Below are 15032 nucleotides of genomic sequence, written 5' to 3'. Positions count from 1 at the left end.
AAAACAAAATGGGGATCAAAGACATTTTATATGATGAATTTCGGTCCCCCAAGGAACATCGGAATATCTTTAAACCCAGATCACCATCGACAGATATCGATATCTTGTGAAAAAATGATGCAAAAATATCGAAAAACAAAAAAGTTATCAAGGTTTGAATATTTTTATTGCAGTAAAAAATGAAGCTGCCGGTAGAGGGGTTAATTGCAACGTTCTCACGAACAAAAGTGCACCAGTCCCAACCTTATTACACCGTTGAACTTGAAATATCCATCATTTAGTCAGGCATTCATTCATGTCGGCCATCGGAATGGCATATGGAATGGGTGGACTCTGCAAAATTCCTACCATTTTCTACTGCTATTGCTGCTGCTCTCAGTCGACCATTCCAGCTGAAATGGAAGCAGGCTGGGAACAACCTCCAACTCCACAAAGGTACCGTTTTGTCTCAAATTCCGAACAGACTCATATTCCGAACATTCGGTTTTTGTATGGCGATTTGGTTGAAATGTTTCGCTGAAATATGTCACCAAATAACGAGGAAATGGCAGTCAATTGCAATTCAATTTTAACGTCTCCAATTTAATTTATGCCGCGGGAGTAGTGATGATATTCTAGTTTCAGACCAGAATAACAAGCTTAAGTAAATTTATTTGCGAAATTATTCATTTGAATACAATTTATTTGTGCTGTTCGGAATTTGAATCAAAGTGTTCGGAATATGAGACAGAATGAACACAGTGTTCGGAATTTGAAGCAAAATGTTGTTCCATACTTTTACGTAAAAACAATACTAAAACTAATTAAATCAACATTATTATCAGTACACCCAACAGCTAATAGTTAGACTTTGCGAGGAAATTAAAATTTGCGCAAATATCAGCCAATTTATGCCAATCAGATGCATTTGAAGTCACTGTTGGCCTTAAGTGTTCGGAATATGAGTCAAAACGGTATTTAACTACCGACACACACCCGGCATCATCCAGCAGTGTAAACCCGAACAATTGCATGCATGTTTGCCGCCCTGAAACCGGCATGGAGGTATGATTCTGTCGCTTGAAAAGGAACTGTCTGTACTTGCTGGAAATTGTGTCATTCGTACTCATAGAAGGAAATGAAGACATATGAGAGTGTCATTTTTCATCCCGGCAAGCCTTATGATTAAGTCTCGATTGTCAATACAGAGGTACTACAGAAGTCGTCACCGCGGCGTGCCGAAGAAACTAGTTCAGTGGGACTCTTGGCAGCATCTCTTGGAGAGCGAATGTCATCTTTTGATCCGACGATGATTATGACGAAGCGATAGGGTTGTATCTTAGACAGTCAGCGAAATTAAAATAGGATAACCCTGTTTTTCTGTTTTTTTTTTGTGATAACTTTTTGACTTGTTTTCTGATATCCACTGTGAAATGAACGCTAATAAATGTTTGCTAGTTTGGAACGTAGTAGAGTTTTATTTCGTGGACTATGTACATTTCAGCATAACAACACCAATCATTACAGAAAGGCATTTTTTGGCAAATTTTGCCAAACCGTTTTTACGTAACAATGGAATAACAAGATGGTGCTTTTTTCGATTCGCTGAGTGTGAAATAGCGCCAGAGATCGTCACCGCACACAGTGACTACCTTTGTACGGAATTTCTCCACCACAACTCCGGCGTAATGACGGTGGGTAGGGATTAAAATTAATTCTGCAATGACATTCCAACTAACCTTATAGATCCCGTCGACGAGCTTAATAATTTCCTCGGTTTCCATTGTGATTTCGGTGTTGAGTGAGCTTATTTTGCTTCGGTGTTGCTGCTATTCGGTTGATGTCACAGGCGTGTCGATTCGTTGACAGCTCGTGGAATCGATTGAGAAAATTTTCTTATTTCATAAACTTGCGAACAACTTCTCTCATTAATTTCTTCGCTTTACTTTTGCACTGATGGCGTTGCGACAGATAGAATTCAATAACAGAAAAAAAAATCACTCGATGAAGACTAGCACTGGTGCAAAACTTTCCGGTTAAAAATCACGTCCAACAAAATAACACAGATTATTTACAATATCAACAGAATAGACAACTATAATAATGATTACGGTAACATGGACAAAAACACACTGAAATAAACTTTTCCTCCGCTCTTCGGGCCGAAAGCGTTCCACCTTCAAATCTTGAACTATTTACACTCCGACTATACGCCGTAGATAGAAATAAATCACAATGCACTAAAAATGTTGTTTTTCTTCTCCGTGATTCCTCCGCTTTTCAGACAATGTGATTGTCGTTGCACTGGATGTAAAATATGGTCCCTTGTGGTCGTCGTTGCTGGTGCACCGTTTGCCGGTAGGAACTCATGCTAATGATTTATGCGGTTATGGCACCGAAGATTGAGTGTGCACGCTCTCCTCGATTTGTTCCTGTTGGCTCTCGGTGGGGGCGCTTTGCTTTCGATGGTGGTCAGTTACGAGGTCTGAAACGAAGAAAAAAATATCATGTCGGTCATTAGTCAAGTGAACAGGAGGACCTTGAGTTAGGGGACACATGCTTATTGTTTAAGAAGTTAAATGCTAAGGATGATAAATCATATTAAACACCATGACAAATCTGTCAAAGATTCTAAGGTTAAGCGTTCTAATTTGAATTTCACGCAAATTTGTTTAAATTTCAATGTCGACTCTTAGCGATAGAAGACCATCAAAATTAGATTTTAAATTTTACACTTCTTCTTTCCTCTCATTTCTAGTGTTACCTCCAGACTAAGAAATATACTGATGTTCAGTTCAGTTTTCAACAAGCAATTCAGACTTATGAGTTTTGAGTTCTCAGTTTCTCAGCCTCATTCTTTGAATTTCTGTTTAAATGCGACTGTGCTTGTCAAATAAAGAGTAGCAACTACGAATTGTTCGGGCATCTATGCTCATAAGGATCCGGTTTATTTTTTTAAAGTTCTCAAAACTTAAAATTCGTGTGCTCTTCTGAATTTTGAATTTTTAAGCATTGTTCTCTTTCTCTTTTTCTTTCTCTCTTTCTTTTTTTCTCTGGCTTTCTCCCTTTATCTTTTTTTTTCTTTTTTTCTTTTGATAAATAATCTTCAAAATAAAATTGATATTTCTAAAAAGTCCACATCCAATTTATCTCAAAATTAAAACGTCTTAATTAAAAGTAGTCTCCTTCAAATTTTTATTTATTTTTTATTTAAGCTTTTTTGACCATAACTTCACGAATACTCAACCGATTACAAGTATTTTTACAAATGCATGTTTATTTGGTTGTCTTTCCAATTGAACGGGGTTGGTGGTCTAATGGTTACCGCTTCTGCTTCATTTGTAGAAGGTCATGCGCTCAACCGCATGGCCGTCCCTTTACTCGTACTTTGTAGTTGTATCTTTCAATAGGGTAACGACTGTTTATTTTGCTCTTAATCGCTAACAGTTGGCGCCAGTGGCAAAAAGTACAGACAACAACCCTTCGAACATTCAGTTTATCTGTGCTGGCCGCCTAGCGGCGACACTGATGTGTGTATTCCTTTCACTGATCGCGCTACGCTGGATTCTCAAATTTCTCAAATTTCAAACACAAGTGCATGGAAGAATGGTAGTCGGTGAACTGTCAAAACGTATGGAAAATAATGAAAAACGTAAATTACTTGCAATTAGGAAACTGGATCGAAAAAGTAGTGATTAGAAATCAAGCGTAATATGAATACATAACTTTTTGTGTTTAGTTCATCTTCCATTGTGCTTTCTTTGCTTCAGGATTTCGTGTTTACTACCACTGAAAAAGAGTCATCTATTGCCTTTTCAGTTTTTAGTATCGCCCTATTGCTTTTATGTTCCACTCTCAATCTATCACACTTACACCTTATTCGTTCTTAGCAAACGCTAGAACCAGAGACGGACAAGAAACCCTTTCCCCATATCATTATAGCACGCCTGATACATAGGCAGTCTGCTAACCAAAGAGCAAACCTCTCTGCCATGCCTTTTCCCCAACCCAATACACTCTCGCATGAACTGGCGTAGACGCAGTGGTATATACGGTCTACTGTGGGAGCCAGTATAACGCATCATCAATTCCTCCCCCTTACCCTCATTGGTCTGCATTGTGACGCGGCAGGGTGAGGGTGTCTGTCAGTCCTAAGCAGTCATTCGGTTGGTTCCTTGTGTAAGTGCAGCTGATCTGGCGATAATGGAGTAGCAACCTGTTATTTTTTTTCTTAAATTTTAATAGGATCATAGAAATTTTTTTTTTTTGCATTTCTTAACAAAAGTATGCAGAATTCAACTCAAAGTTATACCAAGATGCTTTGTAAACTTCATGAAAATAATAAAAATGTAATTTTCGAAAAGGAAATTTTAAACATTCAAAAAATCATGTTCTTGGGTAGTTTTTGTTGAAAAACTAAGTCAAAACATTTCTCAATTAAATCTGTTGTATAAAAAAATGAAAACACCCAAATTTGCTTTAAAAGTGTGTGAAAAGATTTGAAGACGGTTGAATACTCATGAAGTTATCATCAAACAGAGATGGTATTATTAGTTAAAATTTGCAATCAATATGCAATTTTTTCCAAGAAATCTATACTACATTTTCGGTAGAAGACCGCGATCGCAATTATTTTGCGTTTTACCCGGAATTTTCTAGAGATATTGGTGTGAATCAAATCAATGTGCGGGAAATTTCAGACGCTCTAATGAATTTGGACGCTGCAAAAGGTTCCGGCCCTGACACGATTCCACCAATATTTATGAAAAATTTAGCAAAAGAACTTACAGCGCCATTGTTTTGACTTTTTAATAAATCCCTTGAATCCGGAATCTTCCCAAAAATATGGAAAAGCTCTTTTTTAGTGCCTATCTTTAAATCTGGCCGCAAATCTGACATACGTAATTATCGTGGTAAGCCATTATCTCTTGTATTTCAAAACTTTTCGAGTCAGTTGTCAACGAAAAACTATTTCTTCAAATCAAAAATAGAATTACTGACACACAACATGGCTTCTTTAAAGGTCGCTCGTCGTCAACAAATTTACTTCAATTTGTTGATTATTCATTGAATGCAATGGACAATCGAAACCACGTAGAAGCTCTTTATACGGACTTGAGCAAGGCATTTGATCGCATAGACATACCAATGCTACTTTTCAAACTAAAAAAAATTGGAATTGAACCAAGACTGCTGAAATGGCTTGAATCGTATTTAACTGACCGCCAACAAATAATAAAATTCAAAGGAAACAAATCAAAACCAATTCAAGTCACTTCGGGTGTCCCTCAAGGCTCCCATTTGGGACCTCTTCTTTTTATTATGTATGTAAACGACATTTCCTTCATTTTCAATAAACTCAAAGTGTTAATTTATGCCGATGACATGAAGCTCTACCTGGAAATAAGAAATGAAGAAGACATCAATGTATTCCGCAATGAAATAGAAAAATTCTACATATGGTGCAAAAAAAGCCTATTAGAACTGAATGTAAAAAAATGCAACCTAATATCATTAAGCAGAAAAAGAACAACACCACGAATTTCAATTTCATTAGGAAATCAAAATGTGGAAAAATGTGAAAGAGTAAGGGACTTAGGAGTAATATTAGACTCTAAGCTTTCTTTCGTAGACCACTACAATACAATAATTCACAGGGTTAATAACATGCTAGGGTTCATAAAACGCTTCTGCTACAACTCTCATGACCCATAAACAATTAAAACTCTATATATTGCATATGTAAGATCAATCATGGAATACTGCAGCATTGTATGGTCTCCTTTCTCAATCACACACGAAGAAAGATTAGAATCTGTACAAAAACAATATCTACTATATGCTCTTCGTAAATTAGGTTTTACATCATTTCCACTTCCACCCTACAAAGCACGCTGCATGCTTATTGACATACAAACTTTGAAAGAGCAATGTGAAATCGCAAGAGTTTCATTTGTAAATGATATCGTTTCGCAACGTATTGATTCTACAGAAATCTTATCAAAATTAAATTTCTACGCTCCTTCTAGGCAACTACGAAATCGTAACTTATTCTTGACAAATCATCATCGAACAAATTATGCCAAAAACGGGCCTCTAAATCAAATTATGGCCAATTACAATCAACATTGCGAAACTATTGACTTTTCCATGTCTCGGAAAAATCTAAAAACATACTTCAAATTCATTAGAAATCGCAATGCATAAAATAAAACAAAATGAAATTAACATTACTTACACTACACTTTCTTTTTCAATCTTTTTTATATAAATTACATAATTTTAGTATCAAGAAATGAAACAAAAATATGTATATGTAAAATGTACTAGTCTACGTCGGTTGACGAAAAAATAAATAAATAAATATATAAATAAAGAAAATTTCAAGGAATACTTATTTTAACTAAGGCTACTTTTGATGGAGGAAAAAATTTGTTGTTCTACAAACTTTTTTTAAATTCAATTTTGAAAGCATAAAGATTCTAAATTGTCGCAACATATGTCGCACCCTTATGCTCATGCTTATGTTTTTGACGAGACTTCTGATGATTTGTTAACGAGAAAACTGATGGAATAAAATAAATTTATTCATTGCGCTCCAATATTTAGTTGAGCTCTCTCATTGAACAGATTATTTTTCACATGAGTAGTTCTCGCTGAAACCAGGCTTTCATCGAAACATATCGATAGAAATCAAATATGTTGTCTTTGTTCGCTAGAATATGCTAAAACTAGATGATCAGCGTTTTGGTTGACTCCAATTGGTGGACTTTTTGCAATATGTACCAAATTCTATCAGGAATCCAGTATTTAAGAAAATTAGGTCTTTTCACAACATCACAGCCGCTTATACGGTCCACCATCACCATACAATAACTGTACAACAGAAGTCACGTAAATAGTCGATAAATAGACAAGCCTATTCAATCCGTAACAGCAGTCAAATCTAGTTTGTTATCATAGATTAAGTCGCATAAGGTTTCGCACGGCATGCCAATTTTTATCATATAAAATATGCACGCATATCGCTTCCACTCTGATACGAAGGCCTTTGGCGACATCTTATACGTGAAACCTTACTCATATAAGCATCGCATAACGCATAAGGTGATTCGTTATACGTACGTTCTGGTTGTCTGAGATATATCTTTAGAGCAGAGTTTTACAGCCTTTTTGGCTCACGGAGCACTTTTTGAAATAAAATTGCTGTGCAGAACACCTATTGCTTGAATTTCGTTTTTTTTACAAGTCTCAAATGATCCTTTAATTTCCACAAAAATCAAGAAACCAATTTATTTCAATTTTTGAACAATTTAAATTTTCTTTTAAACTTTTGATACTTACGTTAAAGTATTTCTTTTATTTAATTGAGGAAGCTTTTTTATTAAACTGTGACAATATAGCATCTAAATGAAACTACATTTGGTTTTAAAGCAAAAACTGAAAATGAGTGGCTTGAAAAATGCAGAATTGCTTTGGTCAGCAATTTTCCAAAATTTTGTTTTTAGTTCGAAGAACTGAGCAAGTTTCTAAAGCGAAAGGTTTTTTTTTTTGAGCCTTTATCATTGTGTTTGAATGGAATACCTATAAGTTCAGCACTCACAGAAATATTTATAACTTTGATAAAACTCGTGATATATTCATAATTTTGTATCACGGTGTCAAAATTTCGATTATTATCGAAGTTGCGTGTACCTCAAATTTCTTTCGATAAGAATAAGACTTTAGCAACACCTCTAGCGCATGACGGCTCACCATAGTAGCATGTCCGAAAGAACTTGAAACTATTGAGAACCAGAGCTACAGGTCCAAAGCCCTGATAAAGGTGGATGGTTGTGATGGCTATGACCGTGGTCATCATGTAAAGAACAAGCGGACGATGCTGTATCGTGTCAGCATCGAGGAGGCAGCCCCTCTAGCACGATGTAGGTAGCGCAACCCTGGTTAGGTGGCCTATCGAAGACTCTTCACCAACCAAGAAAGGCAAAAGTAGAGCAAGGTCAAGACTTTAGCACACTGAAAAATTCAAAATATTCTGTTTTAGAGGATTTATTCAACTTCAAAGGTTATTTTCCATACCGAATCCAAGCAAACCGAATTTTGCAGCTAAAACTGTCTCATAGGTACAAACTGTATAGGCAAATTTTTGTCAGCACGATTGGTTGTTTTGTTCTCTAAATTTGTACTCTTGAACATTCTTAGTATGGCTTGGTTTGGTATAAATCGAAGCGTATTTACAAGCCAAAAAAAAGGTTTTTCAAGGCATTGGTACAAATTTTCAAAACGGTCGCTGAGCACCTGCTAAGACTTCGCGGAGCACGTTCTGAAAACCGCTGCTTAGAGCAATAGCGATAGCGTACTGTACTTGGTGGATCCTTTTCTAACACATTTCCTTTTATAGTGCATAGTAGACATCACTTTTACTAATGACTGCATGTTTATGTAATTTGTTTTGTTTATTCTTAGATTCGTATATCGTCGATTTTATCTTCCAGTTGACGGGGTCAAAGTTCAGGAAGCACAACAATATCTGTCTACCTACCATGCGGAAAAATTCCTAATCTGCGGGCGAGGTAGAAAAATTTATTCAACAACAGCCAGAACCTTGAATGGTCGTTGGTGATTTAAATGTCTGGGGTTGATCCCGATCAGATTCTATTAAATCTCTTCGAAAATAGTGATCTCGCTATCCTAAGCGATAGTTCCCAGACTTTCTTCAACGGTCATTATTCGACGGCAATCGATATTACTACTGTCACCCGGTCTGAGATCCGACGGTTCACCTGGTGCACCAATTCGGATCCACATGGTAGCGATCACTACCCGAGTAACATGGCAGAATTCACTGCCATTCTCACGCATGTGGCTGCCGTTTCGATCCCGAAAACTAGCAGCAAACCTGGTCGAAAGGCTCTTTGTTGGTGGTCTTCAGCGATCAAAAAAGTGATCAAGGCACGTAGAAAGGCTCTTCGCGCAGTGAAAAGAATGGCACTTGACCATCCAAACCGAGATGGTCGGCAAGCCATCCGAGACGCCTAACGACTACGAGCCTCTTGGCAGGAGTTCTGGGATAGTCTTAACACAGCTCAATCGACCGCTGATCTATGGGCCGAGGTCAACGACCTCAATAACAAAACAAGAGACGTCACACAGTGCTTCGAACGTATGGCACTTGGGGACAAAAGTCAGAACTGGATGTTTTATGCGGTTTTGCCCTACGAAGTTGAGGAGAAAGTCGTTATACACAAAAAATCTCATTATTGGCATGAATGACACATATTATATCAGTAATGGCATAAGTGGCTTATACGCCACGTTTTACATTTGACACCATAGAACAGTGCTCGATTTTGAATAAATGTTTAAAATAAAAACGCATGAAAACGTACTTGAGTCGTTTGCATAAACGATGTATGTGGTATGCGTAAATGTAAAAGTGTCTCAATAACCAAATTTTTATAAACATATTAAAGCACGGATTATTCCAACGACTAAAATCAAACCCAATAAAAAAGGTTATATAAAATTTATTTTTATTAGCAATAAAATTCATTTACCAGCTATAATTCATCCAAAAACATAACAATCGAATCATTATCTTCTTTTCTACAAAGAAAGTTGAAATGTCGTGGGTTTCTGTTTCATGATTATTAGAAACAGTTTGATACATAGGCTACAAACGCGAGCTCTTCAGGTTCATTATTGTTGATAAGATATATATAGGTTTTTCATGAACATTCATTGAACGGTATGAAAGGCCCTCCCATGCCAGCCTTTACTGCCGAATTGGAAAACTCTGCATCGTCAATTTTCTGTTTGCGCGGAAGCAATACTGGCTTTGCTAATCAGTCGGAATTTTGCTTCACAAAAATATCGTATGGTCTTCTATATTTAGCCCATTTTTGGTGCATTTTGCAGCAATAAAATTTGCTAAACGTATTTAGCTTGTTTTTAAATATCTGGGAGAAAGAATCAGTGCTATAACAACCGTACATGAAATCCACAACATGATTTTTTCGAATACGTGGATTGGCAGAAAACCATTGCTTGAAACAATCTTTATTGATGATTGTGGCAGCATAACCTAAAAATCATAAAATGACATACAATCGGCAAACATATGCAGCTGGAATCACTTTCAGAATTTGAAAAATACTTCAAATTTTAGTTTAAAGTGGATTTCAAAAAGGTACTTTGAGGTACTTTTTTGTATGGGCTAGAAGAAGATAGGAGTTTTAATTTTCTTCTGTATTAAAGAGTTTATTGTTCAGAAGCATCTTTTTCTACAATTTTTAAAATATATCACATAAAATTAAACGGAATGACTCCTACTTACTAGTTTCAACACGATCCTTAACGGCTTTCACTTTGAAAATGTGATAAGTATGAGAATAAAGCGAATCAAAAAGGGATTTGATTGACACAAAAACAATGAATTATATATAACGATGAAACAACTTGTCAACACGTGGTGTTTTGGTTTGTTTTGATAAGCGCACGAACTTTCTAGTATCTGTATTACACGCTCAAAACATATATCAACATCATGGCCTACTTGATTCTTTCGAATATGAAAGTTGATTTTTTGACTTTTGTCCAAGGGACGAAGCACTGTGCGTCACTCCACCCACCCTCGACTGCGAGTGCTGCGGATTCAGAAACAATTACCGAAGACCTGGGAAAATATTTCGCCAAACTCGCAGACTTCCTGATGAAAAATCTTGAAGGTCATGGTAAGCTAATTTCACTTGAGCTGATAACTCAGCTGTGGACTGATGACTCCTACCCGCCGGAATGGCGAGAGAGTAAGGTAGTAGAGGTAGAAGAGCGAATGGTAAACCGTCGGCTTACACATCATCTCCAGCAACGCGGCCTGCTGGACCACTAGTAGTACGCTATTTGATACGATTACTTATACCTACTCTGCAGCCCTCGGCGAGGCTCTGCAGGAGGCAAAATCCTTGGATCACCATACCGAAATTGTTTCATTGGATATCTCAAAGGCATATAACAGGGTTTGGACGCCACTCGTTCTCGCCAGCTCGCCAGCTGGGGCTTTACCAGCCACGTTTTGCACTTCGTAAAAAACTTTCTAACCAATCGTATCTTCAGGGTGGTCATCGGAATCCGATTAATTCAGTGCAGAGACCGGCGTGCTGCAAGGATCCGTCATATCGGTGACTTTGTTCCTCATAATGATGAACGGCGTCTTCCAAAATCTTCCTACTTTAAACCTGACAGTTAAAGTTAAACTACAAACGACAACAATATTTACCCCCTGAGGAAGACACAATGCCCGTGTCGAAACGTCGGGCAAATAAATAAGCCGTTATAAAAATTAAGACTGCGTAGCCGAAAAGCATAATTGATAACATGCATTAATATACAAGTTTTCTTCGAAACAACTATCAAAGTTACCCCGTTTTACGGTATCTGGATCTACAATCGCTGGCTGGCGCATCCTAAAATTGATGGCAGCTTTAGGGCAGGTCGCGAAAAATCGTCGCAGAGACGGAAAGACTATTCAGCACGCCAGCGACCGACACATTGATGGATTGCTCTCCGTAGCAACCAGCCTCAGCCTCCCTAGACAGTGCTCAATCTTCTCCGCAGAAGCAGCTGCTATTCTAAATGCTGCCTTCACAACTACTGCTACTAGCCCGATTACGATGGCTATCAGCTAGCGGTGTTCCTGGTAATGCAACGGCAGACTTCCAAGCAAGATCCGGCCCTTCTGACTCTCGTTACAGCACTACGGTGCAGCTTGCCGATATTCAACGGTGGGTAAAATCAACCGTACGCCAGACCTGGTAGCCAAAGTGGGCAAACTCACGAGGCATCTACCTGCGAAAAATTAAACTTAGCACTGATGCTTGGGTAGACCTGAGGTCTATAAATGACCAAACAATAATTTCCTGGTTGAGAACCGGCCACACAAGGGTATCCCACAATTATGGAGGAAACCCTTTCCGTCGGACTTGAGGTATGTGATGCGGGTAACACAGTTGAGCATTTCATCTGCAACTGTCCAGCCTTTGATGAACCCAAACAGATATATCCGACTTCTGGTAGTATTCGAGAAGCCCTGCAGGACTACCCCTCTTCAATGGCGGCGCTTATCTCCTACATAAAAGACGCAGGATTATACTTTAAGATTAAGATATAGCGTTCTGGAAAAATAAAGTGATCCTAACCCACTATCTGCACACTCTGTAGTGGAGATGTTTTTGGGTAAAAATTGTAGAGGTATCGCTTAGCGAGTAAAATTGTAAATAATATACCCAGGCATGAAATAAAAGAGAGATGCTGACGTGGTAGCAATATCAGTCAATAACCTACGGTTGGACGGAAGCCTGGCTGTTCTACAGGTTCCTGGGCGCGTAACGCCTGGAGGACGCTAAGGCGGCTTCAATAAGGGACCACGAGGAAGCATCTAGACGATGAGACAGGATCTGAACAAAGAGGTAGAAAAGGGGATTGGACGAGGTGCCCAAGAGTAGCAGGCCAAGATGCGGTGAAGGTGCTGGCTGATCGAAAAGAACATAGAGGTATCGCTTCGGAACTCATGAGTAGCTCGGAGGACGCAGAGGTTTGCCTCGAGAGTTCGAGACTCGAGAAGCTCGAGACTAGGAGGACTTTAGCAGCTAGGAAGAGCTCGGTGGCAGATATGCGGCTCGGAGGTTGTGTGATGAGGAGGAGTTTTGGATAGCAGGTATATCACACAACCTGCAATGGATATGTCTTTGGGTAAGAGTTGTACAGGTAACGCTTAGCGAGTAAGATTGTAAATAGTATACCCAGACATGAAATAAAAGAGAGGCGCTGAAGTGGTAGTACATCGTGTAGTAAGCACGAAGATACTCTATGCTCTGAGAAAAAGTGGAAAATTGCAACCAGAAAAGTTCTTCGACCGTCGGGATTTGATCACACGTCTTTCACTGAACAGAGCATTCACCGCTTCTCACTTGAGGTGGGTATACAGATCAAAATTCTTTGTGAAACTCTGCCATCAGTATCAATATCTTCCGCGAAGCCACAAATCGCCTGGATCGCGTGGAAATTGTATTGTAAAAATTTTCACATTACACTTTTCAGCGCGAAGTAAAATAGGAGACATAGAAGAATATAACTGTGGAAATGCTCTGTTCCAGTAGGTGACGTTATGCCAAGAGACAGACAAGATCGAGTGAATGTTTTATGCAGGGTTGGGAAAAATCTTGAAATTCACTCTACAGTAGCCGAGCAAAGCCAATCACAGTCAGCGAAGTCAGTGAAACTCACGCTGCTGTAGGCAAAAAACCTTGAAAATAGCAAAACACCCGTGGCAACCCAGAATTACTGTAGAAAAATGTTCTATTTCCCGCATTTAGAGCCTTCAATGACACTCATGATTTAGAAAATTCGTGCACCCAACATAGGCTACTTGATGAGATTCACGTTTTTGAACAACTGTACTGGAGAGCCACATGATTTTCGCGAAAATTCAAGCCTACTACTATTACCATTCCCAGCACTGGTTTTATGAAAGGTTAACCTATCAATTAAAACAAACAAGCACGATCACCCTAACTACGAAGCTGTAACCACAACGGTGCAAGGTGTGATTGGTATTGATCAACAACACAGACAAAACAACTGGTTCGATGAAGAGTGCCAGGGAGTGACGAACATGAAAAATGCCGCCAGCATTCATTTGCTACTGACGGGTACTTTACTAAACAGAAAGGAGACATGTCTCCGAGTGCTGAAGAACAGCAAATCTACTGTAGTAAGAAAAACAGCACAAAGAAACTGTGATAGCTACAGCTCAAGATTTGTTACGGTCAACAGCGCTCGACACAATTCCGAATCAGTGCCCATCATGTGCATCGAAAGGGGAAGTTAAGCGATAAAACGACTCGAGTACAGGTGAACATAGATGATGATGGCCGAGATGTCCCATCAGAAGATGGACCCATCGATCATGTTTAAGTACAAGGCTATGGATCAATGCACGAGTTCACTAATTTGACGTTTGAGCGGTGCCGAATTCATTAGTTGCCATGGTCACGTAAATAACACGGCACCGCTCAAACGTCAGATAGTGAACTCGTGCATCGGTCCATAAGCAAGCTGAAAAGATGTAGGCTGCTGGGAAGGATAAGATGACGGTTGAGCTTCTCAAGCACGAAAGTGAGCATCTAATCGATCCATCGAGTACTTCTGGTATAAAGGAGTGTTTGTTTGGGATAGGCACTACTAATTTAATACTTTCATATTTTTGTAATCCAGCCTCTCAACCTGTTCATGTGTTTTATAAAACCGTAATTGAAAAGTTCAATAATATTTCACAGACTTACCACTGGTCCACTAGGGTGGGGCTTATTTCCAAAAATCTTTCGTAGTCAGGATTTACAAAGTGGAAAATGATCATCGGTCCCAAAATAACATCCTGTGAAAAAATGAGAATTTTTGGTGAAGGTTTAGAGGTGGCGCAAAGGGCGTAAGTGCAATTTTCCCATTTTAATGAACTCTGAAAAATTTTGGTATGCTTTTTAGCTTGTTTTGGTGATTTTAGGACCCTTAAGGGCAAAAAATCACCTCAAAATTGCGATATCTCCACTCCTTTAGATGATATTTGACGAAATATATTTTATGCATGCGATTTTTGGCCCTTGAATAGGTTACAATGACTGATTACTATGAACCCGAATAAGAATAGCTGGGGAGGATTCCTATGCTTGTAGAATAGAACAAAGAGCAAAGAAAAGTGATAGAAAGAACAAAGAACACAGAAGAATGTAAGGTGGGGTGGGTTAAACAGGGGGGAGGGTGTAACTGATGATATTATATTAGAATCAACTATGGAGCCGTGAAAATATCTCGGTTGGATGTATGAGATGTGATTATATGCAAGTTTAACACTCATTTAGTATTTTAGAATGTCCGTTTGATATAACTCCAGCAATTGCTTTTATAATCTGAAAGAAAATACAGAGGGGCCCAAATCCGTACACTTCATACAAATAGAAGGAGTTTTATATGAAGTGGAAGGGTTTAGATTCATTTCTTAG

The 15032-nt window shown here is 38.5% G+C and overlaps 1 protein-coding gene across 3 annotated transcripts in view; it reads right to left on the bottom strand.

Moving 5' to 3' along the window:
• The window catches only part of LOC5567674 (zinc finger CCCH domain-containing protein 13), a 483331-nt gene that overhangs the window by 87775 nt on the left and 380524 nt on the right, over positions 1-15032 (bottom strand). For all 3 annotated transcript variants that reach the window (XM_021853276.1, XM_021853278.1, XM_021853277.1), the window contains exon 5: positions 1719-2464. In XM_021853276.1, the coding sequence (XP_021708968.1) occupies positions 1719-1763 (45 nt within the window). In that variant the 5' untranslated portion in view covers positions 1764-2464. The remainder of the gene's footprint in view (positions 1-1718; positions 2465-15032) is intronic.

The sequence above is a fragment of the Aedes aegypti genome, chromosome 3, assembly GCF_002204515.2.
Source record: "Aedes aegypti strain LVP_AGWG chromosome 3, AaegL5.0 Primary Assembly, whole genome shotgun sequence".
NCBI classification, from domain to species: domain Eukaryota; kingdom Metazoa; phylum Arthropoda; class Insecta; order Diptera; family Culicidae; genus Aedes; species Aedes aegypti.
The sequence above is the reverse complement of the archived record's forward strand: the minus strand, read 5'-3'. Positions and strand labels throughout refer to the sequence as shown.